This window comes from Leucopleurus acutus (assembly GCF_964270905.1).
Source record: "Leucopleurus acutus genome assembly, chromosome: 13".
Taxonomy (NCBI): domain Eukaryota; kingdom Metazoa; phylum Chordata; class Mammalia; order Artiodactyla; family Delphinidae; genus Leucopleurus; species Leucopleurus acutus.
In genome coordinates, this window is record NC_139155.1 from 55,451,943 (window position 1) to 55,466,743 (window position 14,801).

The following is a 14,801-nucleotide window of genomic DNA, read 5'->3' on the forward strand; positions in this document are numbered from 1 at the left end:
TTGTATTGAATATACAATTTGTAAAGACAGTCTTTGGGCAAAAATAAATACAATAGGAGTAATGGCTCAAAGGATGCATTGAGAAATAGAGATTTCTTAGGTTTTCATAATATAAATACATTTAGCATGTCCAAATAAAGTGGACTAAATTCTAGAAAATTGCAAGTGAACAAAATTGATTTAAATAAGGAAGAAAACTTATACAGACCATTGCCTGAAGAAGTGTTCAAAAAGTTAACTCCATCCTATAGGTTTTTCATAAGTGAATTTCAAATATAATTTGTTGCAGAGTATAGATAAAAATGGAGATCACTCAGGGCATCTTATGAAACTAATAAACCTATTTCCCAAAATGGCACAGGCAAAGAAAACTTATAGTACCACCATTCTTCAGCTGTGTTCAGGAAGTTCTTAGCACAGTTGAATAGAAATTAGAAAGTTTAATCTTGAAAGGAACACTTTATTTTAATGTTCCCTTGTCTCCAGTGGTTTTGCCCCAGATACGTTCATAGCTTGATTCTTTTCCTTCCAGTTCTATAATTTAATGTCACACCTTCAGGGACTTCACTGATCAGCCTATCTAAAATAGAAACACCCACCTTGGAGAGAAGGGCTTTTTGACAGACAAGTACTGGCACATGTGAGAAAACATTTTATAGTTAATTTATTTTAAGTTTACATAAAAATTTTAAAGCACCTTGAAGAAAATGGAAGGGCAAATGACAAACTGGGGAAAATTGCATATATAGTAGACAAAGGTGTTATAGTCTTATTATTAAAAGCAACCTTTAAAAATCAAGAAAAAAGACAAAGACTAATAGAAAAATGAGTGGATAACATGAATAAGCAATTTTCAAGAGAATAATAATAGTTACTATTTGAGGGCTTATTATGTCCCACATACATTGTTAAGGTTGTCACTTGAATTATTTCATTTACTGCTGTTCCCCTCATTTTACAGATGAGGAATTTCAACCTCAAAAATGTTAGATACGTAAGGCAATTATACTCCAATAAAGATGTTTAAAAAAAGAAAAGATAACTTTGCCAAGTTCAGGACAGTGTATGTATTCATTTGCACAGTGACACAAAAGAGTAGAAAGAAAAATGTTTTTTTCCTGAATTACATAATTGAGATAATTTACTTCTCCATTATCCTCTTCTATATATTTTTCCAGATCTGCCTCAGTGAACAATGTGTCACCTAAAAATTAAGTAACAAAATTTACAAGAACTTCTCTGATTTGTTCCCAGAGAGTCTACCCCTGAATACATTGAAATAATCTATATATCTTTCTTAATATGTAGCATAGAGAAATAAACACACTGTAATTTGAGCTTTTGTCCCTTTACATGAACTAATTTTTAATTTAATTTTATTTTTAATTTTAAGCTACACTTTTTTTTTTAATATTTATGTATTTATTTAGGCTGTGCCGTGTTTTAGTTGCAGCACACAGGGTCTTTGTTGCAGCATGCGAACTCGTAGTTGCGGCATGCATGTGGGATCTAGTTCCCTGACCAGGGATTGCACCCCAGCCCCCTATATTGGGAGCGTGGATTCTTACCCACTGGACCACCAGGGAAGTCCCTAATTTTTTTATTTTAAAGTATTTTGCTGTTTTCACAGTAAAGCATCATTAGTTTTTTTCCTAGATAATTAAAATTTTCAGACAACATATAATGTTAGAGCTCTAAAATCATTTATAAACAGAATTAAATATGAATTTTTAGCTTTTCTCTTTGGCAAAATGTTATTAAATGACTTAGAAAAGACTTTTATAGACACTATGGTAAATAGAAATTACATTTCATGTACAAAAAATTGGGAATTGCTAAGGCATATTAAATTAAGTTGCTTCTGTCTACCTTATACATAAAATATGAACTTAATATTAGTGCTCCATTTAATGGGAAGTATTTAATAATCCATCTTTCAGTTTCTAAATAACAAGTTGACTTAATGTTCTGTTAAAGCTTTTGAACATACTTTTTCTTGAGTATTTAAAAGGTAAAAGAACCTCATAACTAACTTACTATGTTAAGAAGTAGGATTTCAACCGTTAGCAACTTGAAATTTTTGTGTATCGTCTTCTGAATTAGGCAGCATCCCTGACATATGGATCTGAACATAATTTTGTAACTCATTCACATACAAAATAAATATAATTTTATGCATATAGAAAACATAACTTTAACATGAAATTAGAAATACTATCAAACCAGAAAACCAGACATTTTTAGTTACCTTTGAGTTCCCAATAAATCATAAAGAATTAAGAAACATAAGGACCTTGTCATCACTCAGTTACACATATGGAATTCATATTTAAATATATGAATATTCTCATAAGTGTTCACAGGTGTGTGTTTGTTCACTCGTTCCCAGAATGCTTGATAGTTTTTTAAAAATACTGTTATTGACCCTTAAAGTATAGAATATCTCATATCTCGTGTACCCTGACTCAAATAATTTCTTCCACAGTTTTATATGTAAACCCACTGTATATATTTATTAAGCAATTGGGTGTTTTTATGCCCATTCCCATGAATATTGATAATCTTTGTGTGACTAGAGTCTCAAAGGGTCAGATAGTAAATATTTTAGGCTCTGTGATCCAGGAGGCAAAATTGAGGGTGTTATGAACATATTTATATAACCATTTAGAATGTAATCATTTAAAACTGTATAAACCATTCTTGGCCCATGGACTACATAGTTTGCTGACCCCTGGACTAAAGTATAGTCAATGTATTTAATTTTTGGTGTCTAATAAATTATACAAACAGGCAATAAATAGTCTCAAACTTGACCAATGTAATGTGTTTTTAAACAAAGTAATGCACGTTAAGCTTTCTGAAAATTAAGTATCCAAGAGTGTTTTTGAAAGCTGTGTTTAAGGTAATGATCATGTCTGTTGGAAGCAGTGATTTTCTTTTTTTTTCTTTCACATCTTTATTGGAATATAAATGCTTTACAGTGTTGTTACAATGTTAGTTTTTGCTATACAACAAAGTGAATCAGCTATATGTATACATATATCCCCATATACCCTCCCTCTTGAGCCTCCCTCCCACCCTCCCTATCCCATCCCTCTAGATAGTCACAAAGCATCAAGGTTTTTTTGGTTTTTTTTGGTTTTTTTTAAAATTTATTTATTTATTTTTGGCTGCATTGTGTCCCTGTTGCTGTGCACGGGCTCTCTCCAGCTGTGGCTCATGGGCTGTAGGCACGCAGGCTTCAGTAGTTGTGGTGCACGGGCTTCGCTGCTCCGCAGCATGTGGAATCCTCCCGGACCAGGGCCCGAACCAGTGTCCCCTGCATTGGCAGGCGGACTCCCAACCACTGTGCCACCAGGGAAGCCCAAGCATCAAGTTTATCTCCTTGTGCTATGTAGCAGCTTCCTACTAGCCATCCATTTTACATTTGGTAGTGTATATATGTCAGCTACTCTCTCACTTCGTCCCAGCTTCCCCTTCCCCCCCGCCCCCCGTGCCCTCAAGTACGTTCTCTACGTCTGCATCTTTATTCCTGCCCTGCCACTAGGTTCATCAGTACTGGGAAGCAGGGATTTTCTAATAATGCTATATTTAGTGCATTCTTCCCCTTCTCACAAATTTCTGTGGAGTTAGATTGAATACTGAGTATCAAACAGGATGTAAACACTGACTGAGAGAGTGATTTAATTCAGAGTGCTTTTATATAGAAAACTCTTTCCTGACATAGAAATTTATTAAAGTCAAGCAGCTGAAGAAAATTAATATTTAACAAGCACCAGTCTTGTGCTGGGCTCTAAACTGTGCTTTTTTATTGTATTTGTTTACACCGAACGTTAAAAGTAGTTCCCACGTTACTATAACAACACTCAGTGTTGCTGATTCTTCTTTCCTAAAACACTGCTTTGATATGATATCAGTACTTTTAATCGAATGTCTTTGGTTTCTTTGCAGATCTTCTTCAGCAGTACCGCACTGCTGTGTGCAGGTTGGGCAGTGTGAACAAGGACCTTAACGGGCAGTTGGAATACCTTCACACTCCGGATATGAAGAAGAAAAAACAGGAACTTGATGAACAAGAGAAGAATCTCAAACTGATAGAGCAAAAACTAGGTATTGTATTTTTTTTTAACATCTTTCTCTGCATGAAGATAGTGTTCATGATTAGAGAGAGTTCAGCTACAAGAAGAAAGTATGCGAATGATCCAGAATTTAAATTACAGACACTCTTGACCTCCAAGTGAACTGACAAATGTTTGTAAGCTGTTCGGTCAGCAAGAGTAGTAAGAAGCATTCTCAGTATTATTTATTAATTACTCTTCTATAAATTAAGACATTCACTTGTATTGCTTATAATAATTCCAGTCTTTTAAAGGTTTATTTTCTAAATTTTCTGTCTTTACAGGTATGACTCCCACACGTAAGTGTAATGACTCACTGCGTCATCCAATGACAGACTGTCCAGTTCCTCCTAAGAGAATGAGAAGAGAAGTTACAAGACAAAATAGGTGAGTCCACTGTGACCCTAAAGTTATGATTGCTTACTTTGTCAAGGTTTTGGCTCTTTATACTTTAAATATAGCATGAGGGTATTTTACCCACCTTGAACCAGAATTAATTTTGTTTCTTTTTAAGTGAACTGAATGATGATGGGTAATGAAGATAAGATGTAATCATTATTTTCTCCTAGGATGCTCCAGTTTTCTAAATGATTTTTGCAAATTATTTGGAAACTTTCTAATACACTGTATTCTGCTTCATAGGATCAGCAACTTAAGTATAGAATATGCAGAATCATTTGTACATTACTCATATAGAAGTTGCTTATGATATGTGGTTTGGAAAATCAGATACCACTTACATAGCTCACCAAGAAGCCAACAAAGCCATCTGCATCCTAACTCAGTGAAGAAAATTGTCTGTTTCAGTATAGATGCTAGTAAGGCCATCGCACAGAAAGATACCATAGTACTGGGATTTATTATACCTTATTTCAAAAGGTTCAAATATAGACTCTGCCTGAATAAGTTTCTCGTATTGACCTTTGAGGAGTTCCTTTGAGACCGTGGTATTTAGAATTGGTATTCTATGCCCTATCCATCTACATATTCTACATTTATTCAGTAACCATTTGATTATTTTGTGCTGTATGTTGCTGGGTAAATAAAAGTGATATGGTTCTTGCCCCCTTGGGAGGTCTGCAATCCTGTGCAGAAGAAGGACAATTCAAAAAAGTAAACCTTTTTCTATATGTAAAAATATAGAATAATGTTAAGTTTTACAAAAGAACAAAGGATAGGGGACTTCCCTGGTGGCGCAGTGGTTACGAATCCTCCTGCCAGTGCAGGGGACACGGGTTCAAGCCCTGGTCCGGGAAGATCCCACATGCAGCGGAGCAGCTAGGCCTGTGCGCCACAGCTACTGAGCCTGCATGCCACAACTACTGAAGCCCACATGTCTAGAGCCTGTGCTCCGCAACAAGAGAAGCAGCCTCAGTGAGAAGCCCGCACATCGCAACAAAGAGTAGCCCCTGCTCATCGCAATGAGAGAAAGCCCACGCACAGCAACAAAGACCCCAACACAGCCAAAAATAAATTTAAAAAAAAAGAACAAAGGATGAAGTGATGTAGAATAATGGGAAAACTATGTTGGTTGTTGGGAAAGATGCATTTTAACAGAGAACTGAAGGATGAGAAGCCAGCCATGTAGGGAATGGTTTCAGTCAGAGGGAGAATAGGTATGAAAGCTCTGAGAAAATAACAAGCCTGGCATATTTGAGGAACTGAGAAGATGCTTGTGAGTCTAAAATATAGTGGGTAAGAGGGAGAAAGTCCCAAGACGTGGTTGGAGAGGTAGACTGAAGCCATAGTATGCCCCTCCCCAAAATAATACCTTGCAAAAAAATTGTGAGATAATGACACCAACTCATTGATATATTCATATAGAAAAGACATGTTCATTCTTTCTTATGTGAACTTTCAGGGTAACCAAATAATTGGAGAAAGTTTTTTATAGAAGGTCTTCTTTATAAAGTTCTTTATATAAGAATAAAGTATAAGAAGCATGATAAAATTAAAACACCACATTTTGGCCACTCCTAATAAAATAATGGATTTAGGAAATAATAATCAATGGATACCCAAATTATTAGGTAAAAAGTTGAGGGGGAAAGTTAATAATAATGGCCCCCCTGCTGTAGGAGGGGCCCCAATAAAGCCTTGCCTGAAAAAAAATAATAGTAATGCTAATAATGGAAAGATCAGATGGACATTCCTGAACCCACTGATTAAAAAGCAGGATATTTGCTATTATGTGATTCAGTAGAGAAATAACCTGAATCTAATGAAGCTTCCAGTCAGCCTTTCTCAGCTGGGGTTCTGTGCAGGAAATAAGCACTGCAGAAAACTGGGTGACTTTTCCCCAAGATAGTTCATCTAACGTTCTAGATGCCCAGGAAGGAGGTTAATTCATTGCATACAATAGATACCTTAAGGTATCAAAGCTTAAATCTCTCACGAATTTGAGAAGTGCCTTCAGTTTAACTCCAAGTGTACAGGAAATAAGGGAAATTTAGGAACAAGTTAAATGATGCCACCAGGAAGCAGTACGCCAAATCTAGAATGTCAAGAATATAACATTGTACAGGACAGATGACTGGTTTTGTGAATAAATTAATGACATAAAAGAAGCATAGGGAGAAGGATGAACTGTTTGTTATAAAATAAAAGTACCTGAAAGGTATAATAATCAAATGCAAATTGTAGACCTTGTTTGGATATGGATTTGAATCTTTAAAATGCAATTTTGAAAAAATTTGGAGAAATTTTTAAATCACCTGGATATTAGATATATTAAGGAATTGTTAATTTTGTGTATAACAGCATCATAGAGTTTATAATAAGATAAATATACAGTTAGAAATGTGTACTGAGGTATTTACCAGTTGAATAACATGATGTCTGGGATATACTCTAAAACACTACAGGATGAAAAAGCGACTGCATATCAAAATAAGAGTGGGCAAAATGTTGTATTATTTCTTCTGCTTTTCTGTAGGTTTGCCATAATTTTTCAAGAAGTGTTTTATGGGGCTTCCCTGGTGGCACAGTGGTTGAGAGTCCGCCTGCCGATGCAGGGGACACAGGCTCATGCCCCGGTCCGGGAAGATCCCACATGACGCGGAGCGGCTGGGCCCGTGAGCCATGGCCGCTGAGCCTGCGCGTCCGGAGCCTGTGCTCCGCAGCGGGAGAGGCCACAGCAGTGAGAGGCCCGCATACCTCAAAAAAAAAAAAAAAACAAAAAAAAAAACAAACAAACAAAAGAAGTGTTTTATGGAAGATGGGAAACATTTTTCCAGTTTTTTAAAAGACCAAGTGAGGAAATTCCTGTCAAGCAGTTTTAAAGTACATATTCTTGAGGCTACCCTGCAGCCTCAGCACTGAATTAGCCTAGGACCTTACAGTTCTACAGAACTACAAATGATGTCATTAATTTGGATCTTATTTATTAAGATTTTGTAGCAATTCAGAGGTGGTATGGGCTAAAGTTTCTTTTAGTTTATATTTAAGTTGTTAGTAATAGTATCATTTTCATTAAAGTAATACGTAATATGTAAATGAATTGGTGTATAGATTTAGTATTGTACTGTAAAATGTGAACCACACATGTAATTTAAAATTTTCTAGGAGCCATTTTAAAAGAAACAGCGAGATTAATTTTAATAGTATATTTTATTGAACACAGTGTACAAAATACTATCATTGCAACATACTGCAAATAGTAAATTATTACTGAGATATTTTAAATTCTTTTTTTCATACAAAGTCTTCAAAATTCAGAAGACAGCAAATCTCTATTAGGTCTAGCTACATTGCAAGTGCTCTGGAGCCACACGAGGCTAGTGGCTACCAGATTGGACAGCACAGGTATTGAAAGAGCTTATGATGATGAAATCTTGCTCCTGTGTATCCTTACCCCGTCCCATTTCCCAGAGGCAACCTTTGTTTTAACTGTTTTGGTTATTCTGTTGTTGCCTCCATTTTTTGTATACATTATGTTGGTCTTGTTTTATCAGCTTTCAGACAGCACAGCCCACCCAACACCTTGGTGTGGAGGTCTGTCTTGCCTGGCCCACCTCATGACTTTTGGACTAAATTGTTCTGAATTATTTTAGAACTTACCCTTTCTCGTGATTATTTAGTTATATTCTCTCCTGTAACCATCAACCCAGTTCTCCATGCTTTTTTCAAAGGTAGAAGGTGATAAACAACATATATTATTATGGCTATGTAAATATATAGTGTAGGCAAAGTGTGTGCTAGGATTACATTTCCCTCTTTGTAAGGTTCTAACGTCATGACACTTACTTAGGCCGTCAGTCAGTGTTCCAAGCATGAAAGTCAAATAAATCTTCTATATTGTATCAGTTCTTAAAATCATGTTAAATTTTAATCCAGTTCTTATTTAGACTGTTTCTTGGGTGTTGTTAACTTCTGTGGAGTTTCTAATTTTCTTTTTTCCTTCAGTATGTAACTTGATCATGTATTCTTCCACCTGCTTTAGTAACTAGTAACCATGTAGGCCTTCTGGGTCCTCCTTGGCAGCTCTCTTGAGTTGAATCCATTGTTTCTTGGATTCCTTGTCTTTCTTTTTTGTTTGTTTGTTTTTGTTTTTGTTTTTTTGCGGTTCGAGGGCCTCTCACTGTTATGGCCTCTCCCGTTGCGGAGCACAGGCTCCGGACACGCAGTCTCAGCGGCCATGGCTCATGGGCCCAGCCACTCTGCGGCATGTGGAACCTTCCGGGACCGGGGCACGAACCCGTGTCCCCTGCATCGGCAGGTGGACTCTCAACCACTGCGCCACCAGGGAAGCCCTCCTTGTCTTTCTTTCTCTCATAACTTCCTTATGAAAAGTGTGTAGAAAGAAACTGGAGCCCTTGCATGTCTGAAACGGTCTTCCTTCTGCCTTCACATTTGATTGAGGTTTTCTGGGAATTACAGGATAGAAACAAGGCTGGAATATACTAAAGGAGAAGGTACTGGGAGTGGTCGAGAGACAGAGGGACACAATGCCTGGTGGAACCCTAGACTCAGTCAGAGAAGTCCAGCCCAAAACAGGAAGGATGAGAGCAGAATGGAAAAGGAGAGGAAACCTAGCCTAGAACATGCCAAATTTTCAACCCCAAACTTTGAGAGCTTTGTTCCCTTGTTCCAGGTATTAAAGCTCCCACCAGGAAGTTAGATAATGATGGTAATTAGTTAGTTAAATGTTGGTATATTGGCTTCTGGTGTACTTGGTGGCACCCTAGAGGCTTGTCTATTGCCAGCATCTAGGGACTAGCAACCTACTAGTTGGCTCTCCAGCCACACCCTTAAAGCAAAGCCTGTTTGTCCACGCCCCTGCTCCCACTATCCCATAAAATTCCCACTCAGAGAGGAGCCATAATGGGAAAACAGTTCTATTTTTATAACAGCAGAAGAAATCCAGGCCAGCAGCACAGTCCTCTTTCTTAAATGTAATCGTACAACCAAGAGACATCACACATATGAGGGGAGTCAACAACATGTGAGGGGAGATCCAAGATAAATAGCAAAACCACCCCTGGAAGATGATTCAACCGAACTCTTTTAAAACTGTACATAATTCCTGATTAGATTGCCGAAGGAGTTATATTCATGAAACTAAGGGGGTATTAGGAGAAAAAAACAGCCAGGACAAGATTACAGATACTGTTGCTGAAATTTAAAAATTCAAAGAACTAAGTGTGGGGGAAGCCAGGCAAGGAGGGGGAAAAAAAAATTCAAAGGACTAAAGTAAAGGAAACTTCACAGAAAAATAGGGAAAATATGTGAAGAGAAAGGAGAAGAGATGTAGAGAACGAACTGAGACTATCAGGAATCCTAGAAAGAAGAAAATGGAGAAGAAAATCATGTGGAAGAGAATTCCCAGGGATGAAAGGGTCCGTTGAATGCTCAGCACAATGACTGACAAAAGATATACCAAGATAATTCATAGCAAAACTGTAGAATATCAAGAAAAGGAGGAGGAGTGTAAATGTTTTCATAGAGCGAGAGAGACCATATTGTCAGTACAGCTTTTGGCACACAAAAAACAAATGTCTAGCTTTGTGGTGGCAGGTGAGAAGATTCAGGTTGCAAATTTGGTGTATTCTAGCCTATGGCTTCCCTTTTGCATCCTGCTTACCTTTGGGAAATTTAAAATCACTTTAAATTTCAGTTTAAAATTTAAGCCACTGTTTAATTAGTAATTTCCTCATCCCCAGCCTCTGCCCCAGTCTCTGCCTGTTCTCCATAAATCACACCATATCAAAAATGTTACAGCACTTGAAATTAAAGTATCTTTAACAGTACTGAAATAGTGATATATTTCATCCATACAATTGGAAACAAATTCAGTAGTAGAAAATAATAGCATAATGTGTGTGTGTTTATGTTATTATTTATATTAGTATGTGGCTATTACCTATTTATATATTGTTAGCTTTTATAGGGATTATATACCATATTTCATCAACTGTAGGCTGTCAGTAATTATTAGAAACACCACCATTTTTCATGAAACATTAAAACACTGCAAATTAACTCATGACATTATAAGGTAGATTTCAGAGATGTTAAATGTGGAAAAATGTGGATTTTAGAATCAACAAAATATACTTAGGAATATATACTATGCAATAGACTCACTTTCTTCAGTAGAGGCTTCAGTTTTGGGGTTTTTTTGTTTTGTTTTTTTGCGGTGCACAGGCCTCTCACGTTGCAGAGCACAGGCTCCGGACGCGCAGGCTCAGCGGCCATGGCTCACGGGCCCAGCCGCTCCGCGGCATGTGGGATCTTCCCGGATCGGGGCACGAACCCATGTACCCTGCATCGGCAGGCGGACTCTCAACCACTGTGCCACCAGGGAAGCCCTGATTTTCTACTAATAAAGATTACAAAATAGCTTTTTATCAAAATTGTGTGTCTTCTATTTGCAGATGGCAGTTCAGGGAACTATTATTAAAAAATATAGAGCTTCCCTGGTGGCGCAGTGGTTGAGAGTCCGCCTGTCGTTGCAGGGGACACGGGTTCGTGCCCCGGTCCGGGAAGATCCCACATGCCGCGGAGCGGCTGGGCCCGTGAGCCATGGCCGCTGAGCCTGCGCGTCCAGAGCCTGTGCTCCGCAATGGGAGAGGCCAGAACAGTGAGAGGCCCACGTACCGCAATAAATAAATTAAATAAATAAAAAGTATATCTGAATAAGGAAATATCTGCATAAATATATACTAAAATGTTCATTCTGTTCACCTCTTCGTGAATGGAATTGTGGGTATTTTTAAGTGTTTTTCCTTTTGCTTGTCTTTGTGACTTTTCTCTAATGAGCATTGTAATTCTTGTTAATTTTTAAAATGGTCATTTCATTTTAGGAAAGGGGAAAATAGGCAAAAATCTGCAGAATTTGGGTCTGGGATACACCATTCCAGAGAACTGTGCTAAAAATTACTTATCCCTTCCTCTGTATATATTAATTACTGTTTTTATGTTAAGCTTTTGTTTGTTTGCTGCATACATGTGAAAGAAGTGGTTATATACAAGGATTTAATTGTCTGTTTATACCAAGAATTATTATAATTAGTAGAACATAGTTCCACTGGATGTTTAACCATCCAGGTCTGATGAGGGAGTTACAGGAAAGGAAAACTTTGGTACATAAAATTTACTGTGTTTTTTTTTTCCATTTTGATCAGGATTATAACCAAAACAGATGTGTGAGAGGTGACAGAAGAGGGGGCCATTGGTCTCACTAAGAATGCCCTGCCTTCTGCAGCTCTGTTTCAGAAGACCAAGAGGGTGACTTACAGACGAATACTTCTGGGGATGATAACAAGTATCTAGACATGTATTTCCATGTCTAGCCAGATGGCGCTGGAAACAACCATTCAGTTTTGTGAATCTCACCGAACAATATGGGTTTACTGGAATTCTTCCAGTCATCATGCCCTTTGGTTGTCATTATCTTGCAGGTGTGTCAGAGATATGCAGCTATGGTAGTGACTGCAAAACTGACACATAGCATTTATTAATCCTGAAGAAAAGTGTATGTACTATTTTTCAGTATGTTTATCATGAATATGCTACAACTATTTCTTGAAAGCAAACCTTTTTATTACTTTTGTGTGAATTTATTTAACATAACTGTTATGTCTGTTGCGTTTAAGGAAAATTCTAGAGGTTAGGTATTTAATTGTAAATATGCAAGGAAACTTTTAAGAATTCAGAATAAACGTAGACAAGCACATGTATCTGGGAATTCAGATGTTAAGATATATGGAAAAACATTAAAGTGATGGGTGGACTTGTGACAGCAGTAGCATTTTAAATTTCTAAAGACTTATCCTGTATATATATGTGTATATATATATAATATGCAACAGCAGCAATTTTATAAGTATTGTTTGACTTTATTAATACTAGATTATATAGTCTCAGCCTTAATTCTATGTTTACGTTATTTTGTAATTTTTTATTACTATTTTTAAGGGATTAAAGAAGTTGTACACTCCCTCATTAAGGGAATAAGGGTCTACTAGAAAGTTGCTGCAAAAACATTTGAATTGTGTCTTAATTCATGCTAATGTATGTCAATATATGTCTTTGTGTCAGTCCAGGACTATTGGATTGTGAAGTTATTTTATAAGGAAATACTTTTGGTACAGTTTTGTGGCCCAGGAAATGTGTGTGTTTTTTAATCCTTTCTGACTATACAGTGAGGTTAATAAAGAAGATTGTTTCTTCCCTGTTGAATAGGTGTGTTTTCCTTTTTCAAAATTTAAAGCTCCATAAAAGTTACCTTGGTAAAATATGATATTTAACCTCTCTTTATAATTGGAAGTCATTTAACTGTTTTGTTGAAGAAACAAAATGGCAGTAATAAGAATTAACTAAAAGAAAGATTGGATTCCTTGTAAGTAAAACTACTACTTATTAACTGTTAAATATTAGTGCCAGAAAGGTAAGTTTCACCTTCTGAGATTTTTAACTTCTTGAGGTTATGACTTGGTTACTTACAGTCATTATGAAATGGGTAGGATTAATATTTTTAGTATGTAACTTTCACATAATACTTTTTAGTAAAACAAATTTTAATTTCTATCATTTTTCTACTGTCATAATGTCTTTTCAGTTATATCTGCTAAACATTTTCATGGTATCATCTCTTCATGGTTATGTAATTATATTTATAAATTTACTTTTATACATGTTAATTTCATATTTCTCATTTTTTTTTGAACACATAGTACCTCCTTTGACTTCAAAAAGAGGTTGCTTCTTTTTAGCAGGTATATGTTTAGGGATAGGTTAGCAGCATTAAAATTCATGGTAGGACACTTGGCCTTAAAATATTAATTATCTTTAAATATAAGGTAAAGTTTCTCCACATCTCACCTTATGCAAGCAGTTATTTCATTTATGAATTCATCAATAACTTGAGTATCTGAAGATACTATTTAAGTATTTTGGAGAGAGATCAAATTGGTGTTAAAGAATCACTATCCCAAGTGACAAGCAATAAAGAGACATTAGATATATTTTTTTAATGTTAGGAAGCCTAATGTCAAAGTAAAATAATGTCTGATAATATAAATTCCTAGTATTCTGATTCTTTAGACCACACTCCAATAAAACAAATAATATGGACTAGAAAATATTTATATCTTTGTGTAGTACCATATTTAAATCTTACTAATAGAATTTGTTTACATCTTTTTCACTTGTGTTTCTCCTCAGTTATTCTTAACCTCTTGTTAAATTCTTGGTGGAAATGGAACATAGCATTTCATTTTTCTATGTTTTCATTTTAGTGGAAATAAAAACTTATGTACCTTGACCTATTTATTAGTCCACTGGTGAAGATTTGAATTTTTTATTAGGTATAATTAAACATAATTGGATTTTTTTTTTTTTTTTTTTTTTTTGCGGTACGCCGGCCTCTCACTGCCGTGGCCTCTCCCGTTGCGAGCACAGGCTCCGCGGCCATGGCTCACGGGCCCAGCCGCTCCGCGGCACGTGGGATCTTCCCAGACCGGGGCACGAACCTGTGTGCCCTGCATCGGCAGGCGGACTCTCAACCACTGTGCCACCAGGGAAGCCCTGGAATTCACTTTTATGCTTTATACAAGACCATTCGTTATGTTGGGCTAGTAATTATAGGATGGTATTTAAAAGAGAAATCTTTTACTTTGTATTTCTTCTGATTTCACTAGTTCTGTGATATATTGATAAATGACTACCAAGTTCAGTGAAAAAGTTTACTTCCGTGTTTTCATAGACTAGAATTATGTCTTGATTTGTTAAGCATATTGCATACTTCTCTTTAGTAGTTTTGCAGAGTGAATCTCTTGTACGAAGAATTGCTGGGAGTTCCCTGGTGGCCTAGTGGTTAGGATTCTGGGCTTTCACAGCTGTGGCCTGGGTTCAATCCCTGGTCGGGGAACTGAGATTCTGCAAGCTGTGGGGTGTGGCCAAAAAAAAAAGAAAAAGAAAAAAAGGACTGCTGACAGTTCAACAGTGATCCCTGTATCAAATGTTAACGAAAAGTCAAAAATCATTTTAAAAAACCAATCATATGTGTTTAAAAGTAATAATATATTGAGCTTTGGCTACATTTGTGTTAAATGTTCATGTGCTGATTGCCTGATGTTTTTATAATAGAATATAGATTATCCTATTGTTAGAATGGAGTGCCAGTTTCATAAGATTTATAAATATGATTATTGGGATGTTTCAAAATGTAAAATTATAAAG

The 14,801-nt window shown here is 36.4% G+C and overlaps 1 protein-coding gene across 1 annotated transcript in view; it reads left to right on the forward strand.

The window, feature by feature from the left end:
- Positions 1 to 12,800, forward strand: part of SMCHD1 (structural maintenance of chromosomes flexible hinge domain containing 1) — a 129,258-nt gene extending 116,458 nt beyond the window's left edge. Inside the window, exons 46-48 of the mRNA XM_082853405.1 lie at positions 3,952 to 4,110; positions 4,403 to 4,505; positions 11,744 to 12,800. Of these exons, the coding sequence (XP_082709531.1) occupies positions 3,952 to 4,110; positions 4,403 to 4,505; positions 11,744 to 11,768 (287 nt within the window). The 3' untranslated portion in view covers positions 11,769 to 12,800. The remainder of the gene's footprint in view (positions 1 to 3,951; positions 4,111 to 4,402; positions 4,506 to 11,743) is intronic.
- Positions 12,801 to 14,801: the final 2,001 nt, after the last annotated feature.